At 53.2% G+C, this 22,686-nt stretch overlaps 6 protein-coding genes across 6 annotated transcripts; 3 read left to right on the top strand and 3 right to left on the bottom strand.

Annotated features, from left to right (window-relative positions):
* Nucleotides 1-76: 76 nt before the first annotated feature.
* Nucleotides 77-1,558, bottom strand: P153DRAFT_369453 (pyrroline-5-carboxylate reductase). The gene has a single exon (XM_033668777.1). The coding sequence runs from the start codon at nucleotides 1,207-1,209 to the stop codon at nucleotides 316-318; it is 894 nt and encodes a 297-aa protein (XP_033520485.1). The 5' UTR covers nucleotides 1,210-1,558; the 3' UTR covers nucleotides 77-315.
* Nucleotides 1,559-1,701: 143 nt separating this feature from the next.
* Nucleotides 1,702-2,950, top strand: P153DRAFT_85062 (uncharacterized protein). Its single transcript, XM_033673446.1, has 2 exons — nucleotides 1,702-2,158; nucleotides 2,220-2,950. Exons 1-2 carry the CDS (start codon nucleotides 1,796-1,798, stop codon nucleotides 2,535-2,537), a joined length of 681 nt encoding a protein of 226 aa, XP_033520484.1. The 5' UTR covers nucleotides 1,702-1,795; the 3' UTR covers nucleotides 2,538-2,950.
* On the bottom strand, nucleotides 2,629-3,457 carry P153DRAFT_369450 (54S ribosomal protein L12, mitochondrial precursor). The gene is made up of 2 exons (XM_033668776.1): nucleotides 3,211-3,457; nucleotides 2,629-3,082 (listed from the first exon to the last, which is right to left on the bottom strand). The coding sequence occupies exons 1-2, from the start codon at nucleotides 3,418-3,420 to the stop codon at nucleotides 2,756-2,758; spliced, it is 537 nt and encodes a 178-aa protein (XP_033520483.1). The 5' UTR covers nucleotides 3,421-3,457; the 3' UTR covers nucleotides 2,629-2,755.
* A 175-nt stretch (nucleotides 3,458-3,632) lies between these two features.
* Nucleotides 3,633-18,511, top strand: P153DRAFT_323107 (midasin). The gene is made up of 2 exons (XM_033665196.1): nucleotides 3,633-9,436; nucleotides 9,497-18,511. Exons 1-2 carry the CDS (start codon nucleotides 3,712-3,714, stop codon nucleotides 18,388-18,390), a joined length of 14,619 nt encoding a protein of 4,872 aa, XP_033520482.1. The 5' UTR covers nucleotides 3,633-3,711; the 3' UTR covers nucleotides 18,391-18,511.
* A 1,833-nt stretch (nucleotides 18,512-20,344) lies between these two features.
* On the top strand, nucleotides 20,345-20,692 carry P153DRAFT_388838 (uncharacterized protein; the record flags this gene model as incomplete). Its single annotated transcript, XM_033670789.1, has 2 exons — nucleotides 20,345-20,454; nucleotides 20,515-20,692. 2 exons carry the CDS (start codon nucleotides 20,345-20,347, stop codon nucleotides 20,690-20,692), a joined length of 288 nt encoding a protein of 95 aa, XP_033520481.1.
* Nucleotides 20,693-21,138: 446 nt separating this feature from the next.
* On the bottom strand, nucleotides 21,139-22,532 carry P153DRAFT_298678 (NicO-domain-containing protein; the record flags this gene model as incomplete). Its single annotated transcript, XM_033664225.1, has 3 exons — nucleotides 21,139-21,395; nucleotides 21,448-22,285; nucleotides 22,353-22,532. The coding sequence occupies 3 exons, from the start codon at nucleotides 22,530-22,532 to the stop codon at nucleotides 21,139-21,141; spliced, it is 1,275 nt and encodes a 424-aa protein (XP_033520480.1).
* Nucleotides 22,533-22,686: the final 154 nt, after the last annotated feature.

Below are 22,686 nucleotides of genomic sequence, written 5' to 3'. Positions count from 1 at the left end.
AGGCTGCGATTTGCACATCTGCATCTGCATCTATGTGTATGTATGGTTACGGTTGTGGCTATGGCTATGGCTATGGATTGGGTAGGGCATCTGGGTTCTCTACTCTATTTCTTGTACTTTATTATACCCTCTTCTGGTAGAAAAATTCAAACGGGGCGGGATTAGGGGCGTGGGTGTAGGTCTAGGTAGGTACAAGACAATAAAAATACATATTCCGGTGTGTATTGGTATCTCATTTCATCATGGTCTATCGTGTGCTTCCAGTCGGTCCATTGTGATCTGTTTTTTCCAACCCCGACTCCCCTCACCATCTACCTACCGGCGATGGTTCACAAACTCCCTGCTCTCTCCGCCCAACCGACTCGCCACAACACACGCCTCGCGAATCGCCTTGGCCACACTCCCCCTCACGCCGTCCTCCTCCAGTGACATCAACCCGCCAATCGTGCACCCTCCAGGCGTGGACACCTTATCCTTCAGCACCGCGGGATGCTCCCCATTCAGCACCAACGCCGCCGTCCCGCGCATCGTCTGCGCAGCCATAAGCTGAGCCTCCGCCCTCGGCAATCCCATCGCGACCGCCCCATCCGCCGCCGCCTCCAGAATCAGCGCAAAGAACGCCGGTCCCGACCCGCACAGCGCAGTGGAGATATCCATCATCGCCGGCGGCAGCGTAACAACACGACCAATCGAGCTAAACACAAACTTGACAAGCGCAGCATGTGTATCCGACAGCGGCGGATTCGACGTCTCAATAACAGACATGGACTCGCCAACAAACGACGCCGTGTTAGGCATCACGCGCACCACTCTGCACGCCCCCTCCACCTTCCCACTCCCCTCAGGATATAAGAAATCCTCGAGCTGCCGCTGCGTAACCCCCGCCAGGATGCTAACCAGCACCTTCCCCTTGAGCGCGTCGCGCACGCCCGCTTCGCCCAGGATGTCCTTGTACCCGTGCGGCTTGCAGGAGAGCAGGACGATGTCTGCTTCGCTGACGCCTTTGAGGTTCTGGTTCGTGAGGGTTTGCAGCGGGAAGGAGTAGTGGCCGAGGGCTTTGCGGACGTTTTCTTCGGCGGGCGCCCATTGGTCGCAGGCGATGAAGTTGGAAAGGTTGGGGGTGTCTTTGGGGGTGGAGGGGGAGAGGGTGGATTGCGTTTTTGCGGCGGCGAGGGACGACATTACGCCGCCCATTATGGCGATGCCCATTGTGCCTGTTGGGGGTTAGTTTCGTGGGTTGGGTTTGGGGGAGTGAGGGTGAGGATGGGCTGTGAGGGGGTGCTGGGGGTTGGGGGCTGCTTTTCTCTTGTCTTCTTGGAGCAGGATGGGGGTATCTCTTGTGAGAGAGTAGGTTCATGAAACTTTCTCTTTTCAAGCGCGGTTGCTCTCGTGCTCCCATGCCCATGTTGTACTCCAGATATCGAACACACAAAAGAATAACTCCAACATACCTGAGCCGAGCACGGTCAAAGTGAGACCCTTTGATTCTTCAGAAGACGACATATCTGCGATTATCCGTCTCTTCTGTTGTGGTAGAGTTTAAAAAAAATAGTCCGTGAACAAAGAGCAGCAGCAGCAGCAGGCCGTGCCTCAAATAAACCGACGAGCAGCGACGTCGGCGCGAACCCCACGATCGGCGCGCTAGGCCCCACACCGATGCTATGCGCACGACGCGACGCCGAGCCCAGCCAGCCAGCCATCCCATCCCAACAACCCTAACACACGACACGCCAAACGCGCCTCTTGACCCGAGAAACTCCCCCCGATCACCTCACGCCCCCCTCTCAAAAGCAAAATGGCAGACCCCTTCGAAGTCCGCCAACGCTTCACAAACCTCCTCTCGCACCTCTCCGCCTCGCACACATCGCTGCAAAAAGCCGCCCTATATGCGCTTAAGAACCGCGAAATGGACGAGGACCTGCACTCGTGCATCATCGAGCAGCTCGAGCGCACGAACATGAATACGCGCGCGAATATCATGTTCTTCATTGAGTGTCTGTGCGAGATGGCGGTCAAGGACGCTGCGGGGAGTGGGAATAGCAGTGGGAATGGGGAGGCGAGCGCGATGGGGTTCGTAAGGATGTTGCAGCGGGATATATTGAGGGTTGTGGAGTGTGTGGTTGGGGAGGAGGGCGCGAATGTAAGGGTTGTGCGGAAGGTTTGTGCTCTTTCTCGTGTGTTGGGGATGGATGGCGCGGGAGCTGACTTTACGCGTGTAGGTCCTGCATGCGCTGCAAGCTAAGGCTATTCTGCTCCCTGAGACGGTCGCGGAACTCGATGCTGTGCTTAAGTCGCGCGAGACGGAGAATCCGCAGTTGTCGACTACGTCGCGTATGGATAAACGGCAGGTGGAGCATCGCATTGAGGAGGATCGTGAGCGGCATAAGAGGATGCGGGAGAGTATTTGGGCGGTGAATGGCGAGGACGAGAAGGAGATGGAGAGGCTGTGGGAGGAGGCGAGTGATATCGGGGAGGATGATTTCGTTGTCGGGAGGGAGGATTGGGAAGAGAGGGGGCAGGCGGTTGCTTTTGGTTGAGGATGCTGTGTTTAAGGGAGGAAAGGATGTGGGCGTTTTGGGGGGTTTATGCATTGCAGGCGTTTGGAGAGATACCATGGGCAAACGACTGGCCTGATGTTTTGCGCTGCATTGCATACATACATTCATAATTTCTGGACTTTGACCGATGCTATACATATCTGTACACGCCACGCCACGCAATATGCTATGATACAGTATCATTCAATAAAGTGTCTCTACTCCATGGCAACCGTCGCCCCCAGTGCCTTCAACGTCTCGACAATCTTCTCCGCCTCCTCCTTGGGCACACCCTCCTTCATCATCTTCGGCGCGCTCTCCACAAACTTCTTGCTGTCCACCAAACTCAGCCCCAGCATGGCCTTGATCTCCTTGATGACCTTTGGCTTCGCGCCCGCATCGAACTTCTCAAGCTTCAGGTTGAAGAGGGTCTTCTCGGCGGCGGCGGGGGCGGCCTCTTCCTCTTCGACGGGCGCAGCGGGGGCGGCACTCGCAGGGCCGGCTGAGAAGCCTCCCATGGGCATATCGGGGATATTCAGGCGGGTCTGCAGCCACACATCAGCTCTACACTATATATGAATATTGAGGGCATTGGTTGGAGCAGCTGCACAGTATATGCGGCTCATAGACACCCCCAATTGCCAAGATCATCCCCATAACCCAAAATGCATACCTTCAGCGACGAAACCAAATCGGCAGTCTCCAACAACGTCAATTGGCTAATCTGGTCCACGATCGTCGCGATCTTGGGGTTCGCAGGAGCATCCGACGCCCATCTCCGCTGTATCCTCTGCTGTGCCGCCCCCATCGCCGGTCGTGTGTATCCATTTGCGCGGGCGGTGCAGACGCAGCGCCTCAGGGCGCGAGAAGCCGGAGCAGACATTGCGGTATGGTAGAGTTTCGAGCGGGAGCGGGGGTGTGAGATGTAAGCCTGTCGTCGCTTCGATCGTGGAACGTTTGGGCGAATCCTGAGATTTTGCGGAGCGGCGATGCATTCGGTTTGGCGTCTTGGCACAGGCCCGCAAAAAAGTTCGAGAGAAGAGAAAACAGAATTGTAACGCCACGAACGGACATTCAACAGCCTGTTTTTCGAAGCGTCGAAATTATGGGAAGGCGCCCCGATTCACTATACCCCCACTACGCAAACTGTCGCTGAAGGCAGGGAATAGCTATTATGAAGGTCGATATCAGAATGCTTGCGGCGGATGCGCTGAGGCAAAGTGGAACCGATGAGCTTTTTGTTCGTTATGAGGGTCTTTTTACGGAGGTGTGCGCGCGCTGGATTCAGAGCGGGGTGGAGACTGAGGAGAAGATTGCGGCGTTTGGACGGGTGTTGCCTTTTGCGCCGCATCTTGCAGAGCATGTGGAACGCTTTCTTGCCCGCATTTCAAAGAGCCTGATTATCGGATCGCAGGCGTCTGGGGATGTGCCGCCTCTTACCGCTGAGGCGGGTTTGCTGGACCTTTTGCTTGGAACCTTTCGACTTCTTAGCCACGACTGCAAGACTTTTGCTCGCTTTGTACGACCGCTTGCGCTGGAGGGCTTGTTTCACCATTCGAGTCGCCCTGTGAGATATCTGGCTGTTAGGACGTTTTGTCTGTATGTTCATGCGGCGGATCGGGCGACGCAGGAGATGGTCAAGAGATGTGTTGGGGAGGGAGAGGTTGAGGGACGATGGGAGGGGAAGGTCATTGACTACCGGTTCTTGTCGTTGTGGGAAGAGAAGAGGTGGAAAGAGTTGCGGTTGCAGTTGCAGCAGAAGCAGTCAGAGGAAGCCGAGTCTATCCCGCAATCTGTGTACCAGGAACTTTCACCATACACAGTCAACGTCAACAGCATCCTGCTACCTCGATTAGATGGAGCGCCATCGCAGGAGAGTCCTTCTCAGCTCATCTCGACAGCCACGACGGAGGCGAATCTGACGAACATTGCCTGCGGACTCCTCGGATCTAGTCCTATCTTGCTTACTGGACTGGCTGGCTCAGGAAAGACACTTCTGACACGGCATTTCGCATGGCAGCTCAACAAGCTCGACAAGATGGTCACTCTACACCTCAACGAACAAAGCGACGCCAAGCTACTGATTGGCATGTACGCGACAGGAGCGAAACCTGGAACATTCAGTTGGCGTCCCGGAGTGCTCACAACAGCAGTAAGAGAAGGAAGATGGATTTTCATCGAGGATCTGGACAGAGCGCCGAACGAAGTCATCAGCACACTTTTGCCACTCATCGAGCGTGGCGAACTGCTCATCCCGAGTCGAGGAGAGACAATCCGAGCGGCAAGAGGTTTCCGCATCATTGCCACAATGCGAAGCACGCTCAACCCGAGAGGACAGGAAATCGTGCCCCGTCAGAACATGATCGGACACAGATTTTGGAACTCGATTACAGTGCAGATGCCCCAACTCGAAGAGTTTCAACAAATTATCTCTGCTACCTATCCGGCGCTGCAGAAACACCTGTCTGGGATCATGAGAGTTTACTCACGATTGTTGGAACTTTACTCTGATGCCAAGTTTTCCTCCGAGAACGGCACATCGCTTCGAGCTATGACACCGAGAGATCTGCTCAAATGGTGTGACAGAATCGCTGTGCTTCTTGCGCAGACTTCTACTTTCAGCCCCGCACAGGCGGACGACATCTTCATGGAGGCGTTTGACTGCTTCGCCGGTAGTCTGCGCACTGAGATTGCACGACATAAGGTCATGGCGTGTATAGCTGAAGAGCTGCACATTGACCCTCAACGACGAGACCATCTGCTCCGGAATCGCACAGTGAAGCTCGAAGTACCGTCCAAGACCAACGCATCTGGAACGATCCGGATAGGAAGAGCGAGGCTTTCGAAGCACAAGTCCTCCAAGCGATTAGTGTCCAGCCGGCCATTCTCTACCAACGACTACACTTTGCGTTTGCTCGAGAAGATCGCAGTGGCAGTGGATCGACAAGAACCGCTTCTGCTTGTTGGTGAGACTGGTACTGGAAAGACGACATGCATTCAGTATCTGGCTGAGCAACTCGGTCGCAAGATGGTTGCTTTCAACTTGTCCCAGCAAAGCGAAAGTGGCGATTTGCTTGGTGGCTTCAAGCCAGTCAACGTTCGCAGCCTAGTAATCCCGCTGAAAGACGAATTCGATGACCTGTTCGACACCACATTCTCAAGAAAGAAGAACCAACGCTTTATGGAGATGCTCGGCAAGCGAGTTGCAAAGGGCGAGTGGAAGCGCGTTTGCACACTCTGGCGAGAGGCGTTAAAGATGGTGGATGCTGCGCGCAAAACACACGAATCCCAGACTTCATCGCCTGATCCTGACGGTGGCCAGCCTAAGAAGAAGCGAAAGATGGATTCGTTGCCAGTCAACTTTCCCACGGCAAGATGGGAAAAATTCGCTACGGATCTTCATGATTTGGAGGCTCAGCTTGCTAGCGGCTCCGAGGCCTTCGCTTTCTCGTTCTTGGAAGGTAATATTGTTAAGGCGGTCAGGAACGGTGACTGGGTGCTTCTCGACGAAATCAACTTGGCATCTTCGGACACGCTGGAAGCACTGACAGATCTTCTGGGTGGAGGGCCCGACGGCAATCCTTCGATTCTGCTTACAGAGACCGGAAACGTTGAGCGAGTCGTCGCTCATCCGAACTTCAGGGTTTTCGCTGCCATGAATCCCGCGACTGATGTTGGCAAGAAGGATCTTCCCCCTGGAATTCGTTCAAGGTTCACTGAGCTATACGTTGAAAGCCCCGATGGCGATGAGAAGAGCTTGCGCAACATTGTCGAGAAGTACTTGGGCGGTGACGGCACAGATCCAGCAATTGCAAGAATAGCGCGCGATGTTACTAGTCTCTACCTCGAGATTCAGCAGCTCGCGAAGGCGAATATGCTTGTCGATGGTGCAGATCAGAAAGCACATTTCAGTTTGCGAACATTGACAAGAACTCTTTCGTATGCTAGGGAGATTGCACCTCTGTGCAGTCTTCGGCGAGCACTCTTTGAAGGTTTCCACATGAGCTTTTTGACATTTCTGGGCAAAGTGTCGGAAGATCTCGTTTCTCCACTCATCACTAAGCATCTGTTTCCTCAGAGAGCGGTCATGAAAGCAGAGCTCGGCAAACCACTTCAACAACCTGCCGACGGACGTGGCTACGTGAGACAAGGCCACTATTGGCTTCGACAAGGTGTACAAGCTGTGGAAGAACAACCTCATTACATCATCACACCTTTTGTCCAGCGGAACATGAACAACCTCATCCGAGCTGCATCGACACGCCGATATCCTGTCCTCATCCAGGGCCCGACTTCGTCTGGTAAGACGAGTATGATTGAGTATCTTGCGAAGAAGTCTGGGAACAAGTTTGTTCGTATCAACAACCACGAGCACACCGATTTACAGGAGTATCTTGGCTCGTACATTTCCGGAGCCGACGGGAAACTCACATTCCAGGAGGGTATCCTTGTACGCGCGCTGCGAGAGGGACACTGGATTGTGCTCGACGAACTCAATCTTGCGCCTACAGACGTACTCGAAGCACTCAATCGCCTTTTAGATGATAACCGAGAACTCCTCATTCCGGAAACGCAAGAAGTAGTTCGTCCTCACGATGACTTCATGCTCTTCGCCACACAGAACCCTGCCGGTCTCTACGGTGGCCGAAAAGTACTATCACGAGCTTTCCGCAATCGTTTCCTCGAGCTGCACTTCGACGACATACCAGTGGAGGAACTGACTGAAATTCTGCATCGCCGCACCATGATTCCTGAAACGTGGTGTAAGCGCATTGTGAAAGTGTACCAGGAGCTTTCTACACTTCGACAGGAAAACCGCATCTTCGAACAGAAGAGTTTTGCGACGCTCAGAGATCTGTTCAGATGGGCGCAGCGCAAGGCAGATACGATACAGGACCTTGCGAACAATGGCTACATGCTTCTTGCAGAACGTGTGCGTAAAGAGGAAGAACGTGTTGCGGTCAAGAAGGTCATGGAGAGTGTCATGAGCAAGAATGGGCCCAAGGTTACGATCGATGAGGAGCAGATGTTCAGCGAAGACAACTGGTCTGCTATCAAGCAGCTGAGTAAGGAGACCACTGGTGCTAATGCCGGCGTTGTTTGGACCCGTGCTATGCGGAGACTCTTCGTGCTTGTAGCTCACGCCATTCGTAACAACGAGCCTGTTCTGCTTGTCGGAGAGACGGGTTGCGGAAAGACCACAGTGTGTCAGATGCTGGCGGATGCGTATGAGAACCAACTGCATATCCTGAACGCCCATCAGAACACTGAGACGGGTGATTTGATTGGTGCCCAACGACCTATTCGAAACCGAGCGGCTATCGAGGACTTGTTGAGACAGCAGCTTCTTCAGGTCATAGGGGATGTGAGGGGAGAAATCGATCCTGCTACTGCCTCTGCTATGGACTCGGACCACTTGTTTGCATTGTACGACGCGATTGTTAAGGAGAACCCCGAGGCGATACCAATCGACCATCGCGAGGCCATACATGTCAACCGCATCAAGGCCGCCGCATTGTTCGAATGGGCAGATGGAAGCCTTGTGCACGCTATGAAACAGGGTCACTATTTCCTCCTTGATGAGATATCACTCGCGGACGACTCGGTTCTCGAGCGCCTGAACAGTGTGCTTGAGTCCTCCCGCACACTCCTGCTTGCGGAGAAGGGCCCCGTTGATTCCCAGATCACCGCTCGTGAAGGCTTCCAATTTCTTGCAACCATGAACCCTGGTGGAGACTACGGCAAGAAGGAGCTCTCACTGGCGCTCCGCAATCGATTTACGGAGATTTGGGTCCCCGCAATGTCTGACTTGGAGGATGTCTTGCAGATTGTGCGATCCAAGCTGAAGCCAGAGGTCGCACAGTACGCCGGGGCTATCGTCTCGTTTTCGCAGTGGTTCAATGAGAAGTACAACACTTCGGTTGCCTCGTCCATTTCGATACGAGACACATTGGCTTGGGTCACGTTTGTCAACAACTCCATCAACAACGACCCAGTCTTTGGTATCGTACATGGCGCAGCTATGGTCTTCATTGACACGCTCGGTGCAAACCCAGCAGGCCTGCTTGCAATCTCGCCCACGTCGATTGACGAAGAACGGAAAGCGTGTCTGCACCACCTCAGCAAGTTACTCGGTCAAGACGTCGCGCCGCTCTACTTTGGTACAGTGGACCTCACCAGCACCGATCAGTCGTTCCAGCTCGGTTCGTTCTCCATCCCCAAGTTCTCGTCTGCCGCAACAGAAACATCGAACTTTTCACTTGAAGCTCCTACAACACGATCCAATGCTATGCGAGTAGTCCGCGCACTGCAACTTGCAAAGCCAATCTTACTGGAAGGTAACCCCGGTGTTGGCAAAACTACTCTCGTCACCGCACTCGCAAAGGCTATCGGCAAACCTTTGACGAGACTAAATCTCTCCGAGCAAACAGATCTTATGGATCTCTTCGGATCCGATGTCCCGGTCGAAGGCGGCGCCGCGGGTACATTTGCCTGGCGCGACGCTCCGTTCCTAAAGGCTATGAAGAACGGTGACTGGGTTCTGCTCGACGAAATGAATTTGGCATCGCAATCCGTTCTCGAAGGTCTTAACGCAGTTCTCGATCATCGTGGAGAAGTATACATCTCCGAGCTGGACCAGACTTTCCACAAGCACCAGGACTTCCGTGTCTTTGCTGCGCAGAACCCGCATCACCAGGGAGGCGGGCGAAAAGGCTTGCCTGCCAGTTTTGTCAATCGTTTTACGGTCGTGTATGCGGATGTTTTTCGTCCCGACGATCTTACACTCATCTGCCACAAAGTTTTCCCGGGCATTGAGGAGGCGGAGGTCACCAAACTGATTGGCTTCGTGGCTGAGCTAGACGAGCAGGTCGTGAGCCGCCGCGCTTTTGGCAGCTTGGGTGCGCCTTGGGAGTTCAACCTGCGTGATACGCTGCGCTGGCTACAGCTTCTTGCTTCAGATCAATTCTCCGGTTCTGCAAGAGACTTCCTAGACACGATTTTCGTACAGCGTTTCCGCGCTGAAACTGACCGTAATCGCCTCCTCAAACTGTTCGAGAGTCTGTACGGTGCTCATGAACCACGCGTGAGCCTCTACCATAATATCAGCACAGAAGCGTTCCAGGTCGGTCTTGGGTTGCTTCCGCGAGACACTGCGGTTACACGCCCAGATGCTGTCTCGACTCTTAAGATTTCGCAACTAGGACCCATGGAAGCTCTGCTCGTCAGTGTCAAGCAGAATTGGCCGATCATTCTGGTTGGGCCGCCTGGTTCTGGGAAGACGGCCATGATCAACCAACTTTCTTCGTTTGTTGGAGCCGAGCTCGTTACGTTCTCCATGAACGCGGATGTCGATGCCATGGATCTTGTCGGCGGATACGAGCAGGTCGACCCCAACCGTGAGGTGCACCGATTCATGGAACGACTGGAGGAGTTTGTGCGCCGCAAGATTGCTTTGTTGGAGAAGCCAGTATCAAGCTATGTCAAGCTGCTCGAGCATATTCAGTCGGATGATGCGCCGCTCACTGAGAACTTGTACTCGCTCCTCGAAACCATTGCTCGGTCTGACTCCGGTGCCGCCACACTCCTCCAAGAAATGCAGATTCTTTCTCAATTTGCCAATCAACAAATCGACGGCGCTCGCTTCCAATGGGTCGATGGTATCCTCATCCGTGCGCTCGAGCAGGGCAAATGGCTTGTTCTCGACAACGCGAATCTCTGCTCCAGCGCTGTTCTCGATCGTTTGAACTCGCTGCTTGAGCCTAATGGCTATCTCTCCATCAACGAACACTCCACGGCTGATGGCGAGGCAAGGATCGTCCAGCCACATCCTGACTTTAGGATCTTCATGACCATGGATCCCAGATTTGGTGAGCTGTCGAGAGCTATGCGAAACAGGGCTGTTGAGATTTGCTTGCTCGATGGATCGCATGTCGTTGGACCTGAACAGATGGCCGAGTACCCCCTTGAGTCGGGAATGTATCGGTTCCGCCAGTTCCAAGAACACGGAGCGTACGTGGGCGAGACGATGGAGGCACGGTTCGAGAACTTGTCCGTCAGTGACAATGAGTTGATGAAGAGCTTTGCGAAGCAAGCTCAACAAGGCCTCATACCTCAGGATACGCCCCCACATACGAACGGCTTCGAGAATGCGGATGCTATGCAGGTTGTGTCAACGAGCTCGGCGCCGCATGTGTTCGATGAAAAACTCGCACATTTCTCGCAGTTTCTGAGCAACGCATGGGCTCCGCAAGCACAGCAGTTCCAACAACTGTTCGGATGGGACGCTCTCGCTCAGCTTGTGCCTTACCACCCGCTCGGCAACGAACTCTGCATCAATCGCAATCCTGCGTCCCAGTCGCTTTCTCTTTGGTACGCATCCATGTATGAACTCATACTGGATCTGTACAACATGCAGCAAGCATTCCAGACGCTGCCATCCGCCAAGTTCGAGCGTCGGAAAGAAAAGCAGAAACTGCCCGTGTTCCTGCATGCCTACTGGCAGGGACTAGTGAAGTTAGTGGAAGGTCTCTGGACTGCTCATCGAGAAGGCCAGCAACTCGAGACTTCGTTCCTCAAGCCTTTGCGGACGTTGTTTTGGGCTTTCTTCGCGCTCGCCAACGGATCGACATTTGACCGTGCGACGTTCCAGACATATCTCAAGATGCTGACGTCTGCTGTCACGACAACTACTCAGCAGCCAACTCCCTTGTTGCAGGATTTGAGCACAACGCTCTCCAAGCAGATCGCTGTTTTCGGCTCTCATGTTCAGCTCACAACAGGATTGGGCATGGAGCGTATCTGGCGCCCGTTCAAGCCCGCTACTCCGAAATCCGTGGTCCAACTCAAAGCTGTTCTGGACCTAGAGGCTCTTGCTGACAGGCTCGATGCCATCATGTGGAAGTCGAATCTCAGAATCGACGAGATGGTGCAAATTCGAGAGCGAGTCGCAAGCTCTCTGGAGCTTGTTCGGAGAGAAGACGTCGATGCTGATGAACTTCTCAAGAGTCTCGATGGCGCTATTCAGGAACTCGAGCAGGGTATCGGCGAAGACGACGCCGTTATTACACCATACTTCGAAGATGAGTTTGAAGGCCTTTGCCAGTTCCTCGACGTTGCGTTCAACGATCAGCCGGCCCTGAGACAACTATATATTGCGCCTCCGCCTGCTCTGGTGGCGGCCCGAGCTAAATCAGCGCTTTTTGCGCGACGACCTACTAAGATTTCGACGGTGGCTGTTGGGAGAGTGGACGAGCCTACCGACTTCTTTGCTAAGTTGTACCGACACAATGGCTTGGAGAAGGAATCGGCGAACCCAATGATCTTACAAGGGCAATTCCACAGTGCCATGTTCGCCAAACTGCACGGTGCTGATGAAGTGCAGCTTGCGCAGCTTGACCGCTTCGAAGCGGAGCTGCAGGTTCTTTCCCAACAAGTCACGCTCGACGCCGACCGTATCACGCAGGACCAGTACGAGGCGCTGAATGAGCTCTACAGAAGCGTGTATGGTCAGGTCTACGCATCGCATACCGTGGATATTGTCCAGTCGGTTGATGAGAAGCAAGTTACGTTCCATCCCGATGCGCCCATCACGACTGCGTATCGTTCGACTCTCCAAGAACCACTGAGGAAATGCTACCCCCTTGCAGATAACATCGATGCGAAAGCGTGGGTTCAGCTCGGCATACTAGGCCTCAGCTTGTACGTGCCGAACTATCCGCACGATCCTGCGCTCAGGCCGATGATCGAGCGCAAGATGTTCAACGAGGAGAAGCAGAGCCTACTGCAAGCGATGGACTCGTTGAGGCGATTCCAACTCGACTTCTCCGGCGAAGACACCAGTTTCCGCATTCGACAGGTGGAGGAGGCGGTGCAGATGATGGGCGAGGAACCGCCTGTGCCTGCTATTGTTCGCCCTGAAGTCTCGCAGTTGGATGACTTGCAAGGTGAATTTACCAACTTACTCAGTGTCATTCAGCCACTGCTCAACGGATCGATGACGGCTGAGGAAGCTGCGCAAGACGTTACGCTACAACAAAATGTGCTCCGTATCATCCAACGACTTACGGAGGGATACCGTGCGTACGATGACATCACTGATACTGTGGTGGGCTTCCTTGTCTGCCTCAACATTGGCCTGTTGCTTGGCAAGAAAGAACAACAGGACAGAGAGCAGGGTGCTGTGAGCAGGAGTCTGGCGTATGTCGGTCAGGAGACTCCGTTCTTCGGCCTACATGATCAAAAGTCTATCGTAAAGTCAGACGTTTTCTTGCAGGAGTTTGAGCAGGCTCTGCATCAAGGCCATGCCATCGACCTTCGCTGGCATGCATTGCACTCGCTATCAATCATCAAGAGCACCGACCCGGTAGCGGCGTCTAGCTCTGCAGCGAGAGGCTTACTGCACAACATCTTCACTAGTTTCTACGGCGAGTGGAAGACCAAGCTACTCCAGGACCAACAAAACGAGGCTTTGAACCACAGTCTGTACACGTACAAGGGTGTGGAGGATGAGGGCGATGAGGAAGATCCGAGCTTGTTCCCCGACTACGAAAAGGAACAGGAGGAGGATAGCAAGCCAGATCCATCCTCAAACTCTCGCGATCATGCGATCCGTCTTGCGAATATCCACGCCCAACTTTTCCTTCATGGTCGAGAAGCTTCCGAGTCAGTCAAGGCGTTGCTCGAATGGAGTGCTGCGCAGATCAATCGGGCGTCTGAAGGCAAGAGCTACGGAACGAAGCACGAGAATGCTCTGCCTGCTATCTACCTCGCACTGGAGAAGAAAATCGACGCGCTGTCTACATCTGGTACTGGAAGGACCTACAACTTCTACTTCGACGCCAATCTGCCTGAGGGCAAGCGTCTTATTACGCTCATCCACCGCGTACAAGTCCGCTACCGCCAAATTCGCAACGTCTGGCCGGAACATGCTACCCTTTCGGAAGTCCTACGCACTTGTGACGAAGCCCTTGCATTCCGCCACGTCGACCCGGTGGCCAAGTTCATCACCAAAGCTGAGAAACTACACTCGTACATGCATGAGTGGCAGAAGGTGGCGAGCAAAGAATACAGCACGGCCAATTTGTACGATGACCTGACGCGGCTGCTTGTTAGCTGGCGACAAGTTGAGCTGACGACGTGGGCCCGGTTGTTCGACCTGGAGATGGAGAAGAGTCGCGATAATGCCAAGAGCTGGTTCTTCGTCGCGTATGAGACGATTATCGCGGCTTCAGAGAGCATTGATGATGAGAGTGAGATGAAGGTTCATGCCAAGAACTTGCTAAAGACGCTTGAGAGCTTTTTCGAGAACACTACGCTGGGACAGTATGAACAACGCATTGCCCTGCTCAAACAACTCCGTCAACAAGCTGCGATGCGCATGCAAGACGTGGAAATCTTCCAGATTGTGCATGATGCACTCGACAACTTCATCGCATATTTCTCGCGTCTCGAGAAGCCAGTCCATGAGGCGATTGCGAAGGGCCGAGAGAAGTTGGAGAAGGAGGTCAATAATGTTATCAAGCTTGCGAGCTGGAAGGATACGAATATCGATGCGCTCAAACAGAGTGCGAAGACGAGCCATCGGAAGCTGAGCAAGTGGGTTAGGAAGTTCAGGGGTGTGCTCAATCAGCCGGTCTCGGGGATCTCGAGGAGTGGGTTCCCGGATGAGGTCCAACTTGCTCGCGATATCACGATGGAGACTGTTAACACGATTATCGATTCTGATGTGCTTGAGTTCTGCAATGATAGCGTTCCTGGATGGACCGACCGCCCGACACGATTCAAGAACCTCGGTGTTACGGTAAACATGATGCGCAACTTGTCTTCGCCGAGCGTTGCCAGCGTCGATGGCGCGTCGTACATCGACACGTTCATCACGGATCTAGAGATCTCCATCAAAGAACTGCAGAAAGCCACACCATCTACACTCACAGAAGAGAACAAAGAGGATGTTCAGCACCTCAAGACCCAGAAGCGAAAACTCTACGCCGATACGATGAAAGAGCTACGCCTGATGGGCATCAAGTCAAACCTCAGTGTCGATACTCTGGTCAAACAGGATGAGCTTTCGACGATTCTTTCCACCATGCCTTTGATTGGAGAGGGGTGTGGGCGCACCGCAGAACTTCATCTGCACAAGGCGCTCAATGCTATGTCCCAGGTTCGAGCCGTGACGAAAGAGCATTCGGGAGATCTGACAGCGAACGACGTGGCAAAGAGTATCGGGTACATTGAGGGACTTCTGCACGCCTCTATCCGACAGAGGAATGTGCTGAGTAAAGCTGCAATGAACCTGAAGGTTGTACAAGCACCTGTGGCGGTAGTGGCGAATCTCTGCCAGCTTGCGAACGGTCAACTTGCCTGGGCTTCAGAAGAACAAGTCGAGGTGACGAAATCGTTACAGCCTAGTCTGAGGTGGCTTGTTGCTATGCTCAAGACTGCTACGGATATCGTCTCCGCACAGGCTAAGCTGGGCAAGACGAATGGGCTCGATGCCCTACTTCGGGGAATGCGGGAGTGGACCAACAAGTTGCAAGACCAGGCGGATGAGTTCGACAGGCTGCCTGAGCTACCTGTTAATACTCAATCCGAAGCACATCACATCCTAACTGAGTCTGTCAAGGCTAGTATTTCGGACTTCCGGACCATCTTCCAGGACTGGATCGCCAACAACGACATCTCAAGGACGGTACTCAAGCATCTCCAGCCATTTGTCTTCCAGTATCCCGAGGTACAAGTCACCAGCTTCTCAGAGGAGCTGCGGCTTACGCTTGAGGACTCTTCGAGGGATATCTTCGGTGCTCTCGACTCAATCCTAGGCTCAATGCAGGATGTTGAATCCGCGTTGAAGGAGGTCCCATCTTCGACTGACGACTCGATCTGGATGGCGAAGGAAGAGCAGGCACTCTCTGCTGCCATCACCGCTCTCCACGCCCCGCAGATCAGTGACACGGTGCAGACAATCTTGAACAGCGTCCAGCGTCTTTACGAGAATGAAAAGTTGTCCGCTGTTGCTGCTTTGTTCGCGTCCATCCAGCCTATTCTAACCCAGTACGTTGCGTCGCATAAGTACCTGCTCGACCGCTTCGACGCGCTGCATGCGTCGACTGCAAAGCTCCTCCATCGCTTGTCGAAATCGTTCATTCAAATCGGTACTCAGGGCTTTTGCCAGCCTCCTGAGAAATCACCAGACAACAAGCAAGGTCAGGATGAGAAACTGGAATCCGGTACCGGCCTTGGTGAGGGTGAGGGCGCGGAAGATATCTCGAAGGATATTGAAGATGATGAGGATTTGGAGGAACTGGCGCAAGAGCAGAAGGGAGAGCGCGAGGGCAGTATCGAAGAGGAAGACGATGCTGTGGATATGGGCGAGCAAGATATGGAGGGTGAAACTGAGGAGGTTGGCGAGAAAGAAGACAAAGGTGATGAGGAGGGAGATGAAGGTGAGGATGACGTGCAGAGTGAGGTGGGGAGTGTTGATGATCTCGGGCCGAGCGCGGTTGATGAGAAGATGTGGGATGAGGGCGGGAAAGAAGAAGACGATGCGAAGGATAAGGAGGGGAAGCAAGATGTTGGAACGGAGGATAAGGAGGAGCAGGTTGCGAATGATAGCGAGCAGAAGGAGAAGGAGAAGGAAGAAGGTGAAGATGGCGAGAAAGAAGATAAGCAGGGTGCTGAGGAGGATGAGGATATGGAGATGGAGGGTGAGGATCAAGAGGAGAATGTCGGCAAGGGTGAGACTGAGCAGATGGATCCGCATGCCAAGGAAGAAGAGGCGCTTGAGTTGCCGGAGGATCTCAACATCGATGGTCAGGATGAAGATGAGAAGGAGCCTGATGATCTTGGTGATATGGATATGGGCGACGATTTGCCGGAAGACGAGATGGATGATCAAACCGACGCGGGCGCTGAGCCTGACACCGTGGACGACGAGATTGGTCCTGAACAAGAAGGTGAAGAAGAGAAGGACACCACCGGCCATGTCGAAGACGAGGAGCAGCCGCCTGAAGACCAAGAGCAAGAAGGCGAAGAGCCTATGGAAGATGATGCGGTTCCTCTGCCTGACGAGAACATGCCGGACGACGAGCCTCGCGACAACAAAGACACTGATCAGGCCGACCCGAACGCGGAAGCTGGAGCGGGTACTGAGGCAAACGAGGAAGCTCACAAGAACAAAAACGAGCAAGCCTCTGCCAGCGCTGCCAATCGCGATGAAGGTCAGGAGGGCGAGTCATCCGAGAAGCAAGAGAACACCGCCGAAGATGGCACTCTTGGACAGACAACTCAACCCGACGCTGGCGGCCGCAGTGAACAGAAGGAAGAAGAGTCCCGCGAGAATCAGTCATTCAAGAAGCTGGGCGATGTGCTCGAGAAGTGGTACAACCAGCAGAAGCAGATTTCCGAAGCTCGCGAAAAGGACGAGACCCAGGTCCAGCAGATTGATAAAGAAGTCGATATGGCCGATGCTGACTTTGAGCACCTTCCCGACGAGGATACGCAGGCTGATACGCAGGCCTTGGGTACGGCGACTGAAGAGCAAGCTAAAGCGCTGGATCATGATATGGCTATGCCGGTTAATGATGACGAGGAAAAGATGCCTACTCGTCCCGAAGACAACGATCAGGAAATGGCGGATGCTGAGCAGGACATCGATATGCAGGATGGGGAGCAACCTCAAGAGGAGCGAGAGGAGCAGCAACCGCAGGCCAACACTACGGACGGCCAGCCTCAAGCTTTCATCGGCGATCAGAAGCCGTTCGCAGACCAAGAGGATGCAGATATGGAAGATGCAATGCCGCTTGAAGATGATGTCTCCGACACCTCCTCGGTCGCCGACGTGGAGACGCAACTTGAGCTCACACACCTCACTCCCTCCACCATGCCCGCGTCTTCTGCCCGGTCCCTCTGGCTCGCACACGAAAGCGCCACACATGCCCTCTCCCAGCAGCTCACCGAGCACCTCCGTCTGATCCTCGCCCCCACGCTCGCCACCAAACTGCGAGGAGATTTCCGCACAGGCAAACGTCTCAACCTCAAGAGGATCATCCCGTACATCGCTTCAGGGTACAAGAGAGACAAGATCTGGCTGCGACGAAGCCAACCCAGCAAGCGAAGCTACCAAGTCCTCATCGCGCTCGACGACTCCAAATCCATGGCCGAGTCGGGCGCCAGCAACCTCGCACTTAAGACCTTGACGCTGGTAACGAGGAGTCTAGCCATGCTGGAAGTCGGCGAAGTAGGCGTAGTCGGCTTCGGCGACGAAGTCAACGTCGCCCACGACTTCGACAAGCCCTTCACGTCCGAGTCCGGCGTCCGCGTCTTCGAGCAATTCGGCTTCGAAGCCAAGAAGACCAACGTCCGCGGCCTTGTAGACAGGAGTCTCGAACTCTTCTCCGAGGCACGACGCAAGGGCTCGAGTTCTGCGGGCGAGGACCTGTGGCAGCTCATGATTGTCGTGAGTGACGGCATCTGCGATTCCCACGCTGAGATCCAGAGGCTGGTCCGCAAGGCGCAGGAGGAGCGCGTCATGATTGTTTTTGTCATCATCGACTCGAGTGCGTCGGCGCCGGCTGCTGCGCCGGTTCCCACGCCGTCTGTGCATCCTGCTGCGCAGCCTCAGGGGGTTGATGTCTCGGAGGTGAAGGAACCGGAGAAGAAGAAGGAGCAGGATAAGACTTCTATTCTTGACCTGCAGTCTGTGGAGATTACGCCTGAGGGAAAGGTCGTCAGGTGGAAGTATATGGAGCGCTTCCCGTTTAGGTATTACCTCGTTGTCAGGGATGTTAGGGAGTTGCCGGGTGTGCTTGCGGGCGCGTTGAGGCAGTGGTTTGGGGAGGTTGCTGGGAGCGCGTAGATTAGGGTGTTGGAGGCGTTTTGGAACTGGGGAAATGGAAAATTTTACTTGTGGTTCAGTGTGTTCTTCATGATATTGAAGTCTCTTGACAGCTTGATTGGTACATAGACCAAGCTTCACCAGAATACACTAGCAGCTGTCCTTACACGCTCGTACACAGTCTTTCCTATACGTCATCGTCGTCTAGCATCGGGTCTTGCGACGATGTTCCTCAGCACGTGACAGCCGGCATGCTAAACTCTCATGATTGCATCACGTGGTGGAAAATAGTACTCACGACGTAGCAATGGACGTCTCGATTAATTCATAGGTTAAACTTCACAAGCATACATGCCGCTGGCGGTTATTACACCCTCGCACATGGTCCTTCCTGTACATTATCGTACGTATACATATGATAGTTTCACCGGCAGTTCTTGCGAACGGAATCCGAACACGCAAGGCTGACTGTCGATTAATACGACTATGCACACCAAAGCACAGTGTCACGTCGGACTTTTGCTACAGGAGCTTAGTCCGCGGAGCGTTGAGACAAGTTACGCAAAAGATAAGGCGCCCAATTCTATCTTGACGGTAACTTTCACTATGCAAGTCACGCAAAAGATAAGGCGCCCAATTCTATCTTGACGGTATCTTTCACTATGCAAGTTACCTAGCTGCATACGATAAATTTTGCGGGGGCTTGTCTAAGCCTTAACCGGCGTATCGACACCGCCACACTAACCTAAGCCGGCATTACACAGTAAACAACACATTGTCCTGAAGCCCTGCATGCACTTGCATGCACTACCCCTCATGGGGTAATTATTCATCGCCGCGGAGCAACGTTGGGCGCTCCAGTCAATGGATCGTCTCGCCGCAGCTCCTTTGCGCCTTCACCCACCATCGACCTTGACGAGACAGGCGCCTGCCGCCTACGCCACTTGATCCCGTCTTGGGCAACCACTGAGAACGTCTATTGTGCAAAGTACCTCGCAATCGGTCACTTCGGCACACATCTAGCTCGCTCTGACCTTGCATGTCGTTTTCCACAACCTGCTACCTCGCTACACATATGGCGAACATGACGCAATGATCAAATAGACGGACGTATCAGTAAATTGCTCGATCGACCTACCTCCAGAAATAATCAGCGATGCAGCATCATTGAGCGAGATAGAGCCCTGATATCTAGATCATTGAAACGGGGCCCACTGGTCAACGTCCAAGAACCATGTAAAGGTAACCGCATGGGTTTTCCATGGCTGTCGACTTTCTGTTACAACTAGACGTTGGCCGTTAGTTTGGGATCCTGATCATAAGCATCGATCGCCTACTGTGTATGAAGGATACCGGCAGACATACATCTCTAGCACGGTGGGATAACTCGCTTTCCGTGCTTGAGTGATGTCTCTTCCAAAACACTTCCTCCAGGCCTGTTTAGAGTGGACAGTAGGTCATGAGATACTTTTCAACATGGGGGTGTCAGTAGAGTGAGTTAGTATATGCCCATTCCGGTTGACAAGCATCCCTTTGGCAAGCCTAGATGGCTGATGCCGCCTCACTGGCCGTGGCAGGGATCCGGGGGCTTGGGATTGGTATGTTCGTTTTTTGCTGCTTGACGCTTCTCAAACTTGTGCTAGCCCCAACTGATGTCCCATCTTGCACCACTGCACTAAATCATCGGCTGTAAGATCAAGTATGGTGGTCTGTTAGCGCGGTGGGAGGACGCTAAGTCATGCAACCATCTTCCCCGGCTGCCAGCTAATCTCGTTGCAGACGTGCGCACAAATAATGGTTACAAACAACGACGCAACAGAAAGCAAACGTGAGCAGTATCATGAGTCCCTTACGATAAAGATATATTAATAGAATTCGTCTGCCCATATGGTCTCCCTGAAACTTCGAGTCTCAATGTTCTTTCTCCCCTACCTAAATACACAGAACCCAGTAGCATTTAACAACCACTCCGGCTATGTCCACCAACCCTTCCACCAGCAGGCTTATCCTTGTCATCTACATCGTCATCCAATATGAGGACTTCTCCCAGGATGACATCGTAGAGCATAATCATGATGTCCCATCGTAAGCTCAATCGCCCTCCAGTCAACGAAAGATGCTCGGTAGTGCTAACCTCCGACCCAGCGCCGAAGCAACCTACGCTGGCTCCACAAACAACGATACCGCTCCCCATCGACCTAGCACGGCTTTCGCCCCCACAGTGCCGACTCAATCTTCTGCTGCGAAAGAGCAAGACGTGAAGGGCATCGGTGCCCAGTTCGACCATGTCTCTGACGTACAAGCTGCGGAGATTGACATATGAGGAAAAGGGTGTGGCTCAACCCGAAAAGAAACAGCTCCTGCGACCAAGCGCTGGTAGAAAAGAAACTGGGTATATCGACACAAGACGGTTTTGAAATTGGGCTAGATGGGACATCTTGGAAACTACGGAGTCAGCAAGAACAGTTCAGTGGGGCTACATTCAGTATGGAGTCAACCAGCGTTGGAGTTTGATCGCTCCATTGCATGTTAGCTTTAAGATATGTGAATTTAAGGTTAGGTACTGTACCTGTGTAACCCATAGCCTATTATTCCCGCTTCTTGCTGTGATTCGGTTACAGTTGCCTGCCAAACTGGGAGTGCCCTGCAGCCTGTGACTTGTTCAACCTTTGAGAAAATTCGTAATCATTGGACGTATCACCGGCTAACATCTCTTTCTTGTAGCATGGGCTAGTTCAATAAACATCGACAAGTTGCGAGGGGACGTTCTTAGCGGCGTGCCGGCCCTGCCGCATCGATGGCTTCAGCAGACTCCACACTAACGTCCACCTCTTTTAGCCCGTTTTTGCTTGTCGCAAAAATACCTTGCTGCTCTTCGTCAATAGCTGTGGGAGTCGATGGTCTTTGCGATAGTGGCTCGAAGTGCGCATTGTGGACTCTCTTCTTATCAACACGACGTCTCCATGGCTTGTATAACAGAACGCTGAGGCCACCGAAGACAACAAAGCAGCCGCAGATTGCACCACCTGCAGAGTGTCAGCATAGTGAGCGATGATACATCAAAATGAATAAACACACCAACAATGTCCCAGCTGGCTCCCAGCCTCTCAACTCCATCCCAAAACCTACCATCCGGCTCGGCCACGTTCAGTATGAGATTGAGGAATTGCACTGTTCCAATGATCGTTGCAACAATGACCGTGATGATAGTCAACACGATGCTGTAGTAGCAAATCGCAATTGGATCCCTCGCCAGCTGTGTACTTGTATAAAGGGTCATCATCAGCGCACCATCTGTTGTATCCAGCAAGCACATGCCCGCCGTGAACAGCAGTGGGAATATGAGAATAAGCCAGATAGATGTACCCTTCGTCGCTTGGATTGATGAGATACCAAGAATCGCAATTTCTGAACTAGTATCAAAGCCGAGGCCGAAGAGAACTCCCAGAGGATACATCTTCCAGGGTCGATCGATGAGTTTAAAAAGCTTTTGCAGCAGGGGAAAGAGGCATCCACCGCCTTGAATTTTGAACTCTTCATGCTCGCTTCCGGGGTCGCTCGCAATCATTTTCTTCATTTGCACAATGAGTTTGTACAAAATGTAGATGTTCATGATTCCCAGTAAGAGAAGGAACGTAGCGGAGACAGATGTTCCAACGATACCACCAATGCGCTCAAAGCCGTCGAATTTGGATGATACAGCTGCCGCGGTACCTGCGACTACCAACGAAGTGATGATGACAATGGTGGAGTGGCCGAGAGAGAAAAACATTCCAACTGTGACTGGACGCTGGCCTGCCGCGATCAGGCGCCGAGTCATCAGGTCGATGGCGGAAATGTGGTCTGCGTCCAAAGCATGGCGGAGGCCGAGTGTGTAGGATAGAACAGCAGTCGAAACTAGAGGCGTGTGCCAGTGCTGCAAATTGATGTTAGCAGGTATTCTCAGGTCGAACGAGACTCTTAATATTAGCTAGGAGTTGTACCAGAATGATGCCGACTCCGGCCCACACTAGCAGATTAACGACTATGAGGGTGACGATAATAGCGATGACTGAGAACGGAAGTTTCTTCAGATAAGGAATGCCTGAATGGTACTTGGAAGCCTTTTTCGAAATGCCGCAGAAAAACGAGTGTTCGTTCTCGGGGAGGTTATCGTCTCTCATGGATGAAGGTCGTGAGTTTGCCATTTCGTGATAGTCCGACTGAAAGGTGGTGGGAAAACGGAAGGGGAGAGAAAAGAGAAATACCGATAGAACCCTGAAGTTCAGAAGTAAAGGAAGGTCGCGACATAGAATCCTGATGAGGAAGTCCTGACGT

This window comes from Dothidotthia symphoricarpi (genome assembly GCF_010015815.1).
Source record: "Dothidotthia symphoricarpi CBS 119687 unplaced genomic scaffold P153scaffold_18, whole genome shotgun sequence".
Lineage (NCBI taxonomy): Eukaryota > Fungi > Ascomycota > Dothideomycetes > Pleosporales > Dothidotthiaceae > Dothidotthia > Dothidotthia symphoricarpi.
The sequence above is the reverse complement of the archived record's forward strand: the minus strand, read 5'-3'. Positions and strand labels throughout refer to the sequence as shown.

Excerpts from the sequence above, each read along its gene's own strand:
- P153DRAFT_369450 (XM_033668776.1), bottom strand. The coding sequence starts at position 3,420 with ATGTCTGCTCCGGCTTCTCGCGCCCTGAGGCGCTGCGTCTGCACCGCC. Across the intron at positions 3,083-3,210 it reads ATTTGGTTTCGTCGCTGAAG|ACCCGCCTGAATATCCCCGA; the intron begins GTATGCATTTTG and ends GTGTGGCTGCAG.
- P153DRAFT_85062 (XM_033673446.1), top strand. The coding sequence starts at position 1,796 with ATGGCAGACCCCTTCGAAGTCCGCCAACGCTTCACAAACCTCCTCTCG. Across the intron at positions 2,159-2,219 it reads ATGTAAGGGTTGTGCGGAAG|GTCCTGCATGCGCTGCAAGC; the intron begins GTTTGTGCTCTT and ends TTACGCGTGTAG.
- P153DRAFT_369453 (XM_033668777.1), bottom strand. The coding sequence starts at position 1,209 with ATGGGCATCGCCATAATGGGCGGCGTAATGTCGTCCCTCGCCGCCGCA.
- P153DRAFT_323107 (XM_033665196.1), top strand. The coding sequence starts at position 3,712 with ATGAAGGTCGATATCAGAATGCTTGCGGCGGATGCGCTGAGGCAAAGT. Across the intron at positions 9,437-9,496 it reads CCGCGCTTTTGGCAGCTTGG|ATCAATTCTCCGGTTCTGCA; the intron begins GTGCGCCTTGGG and ends TTCTTGCTTCAG.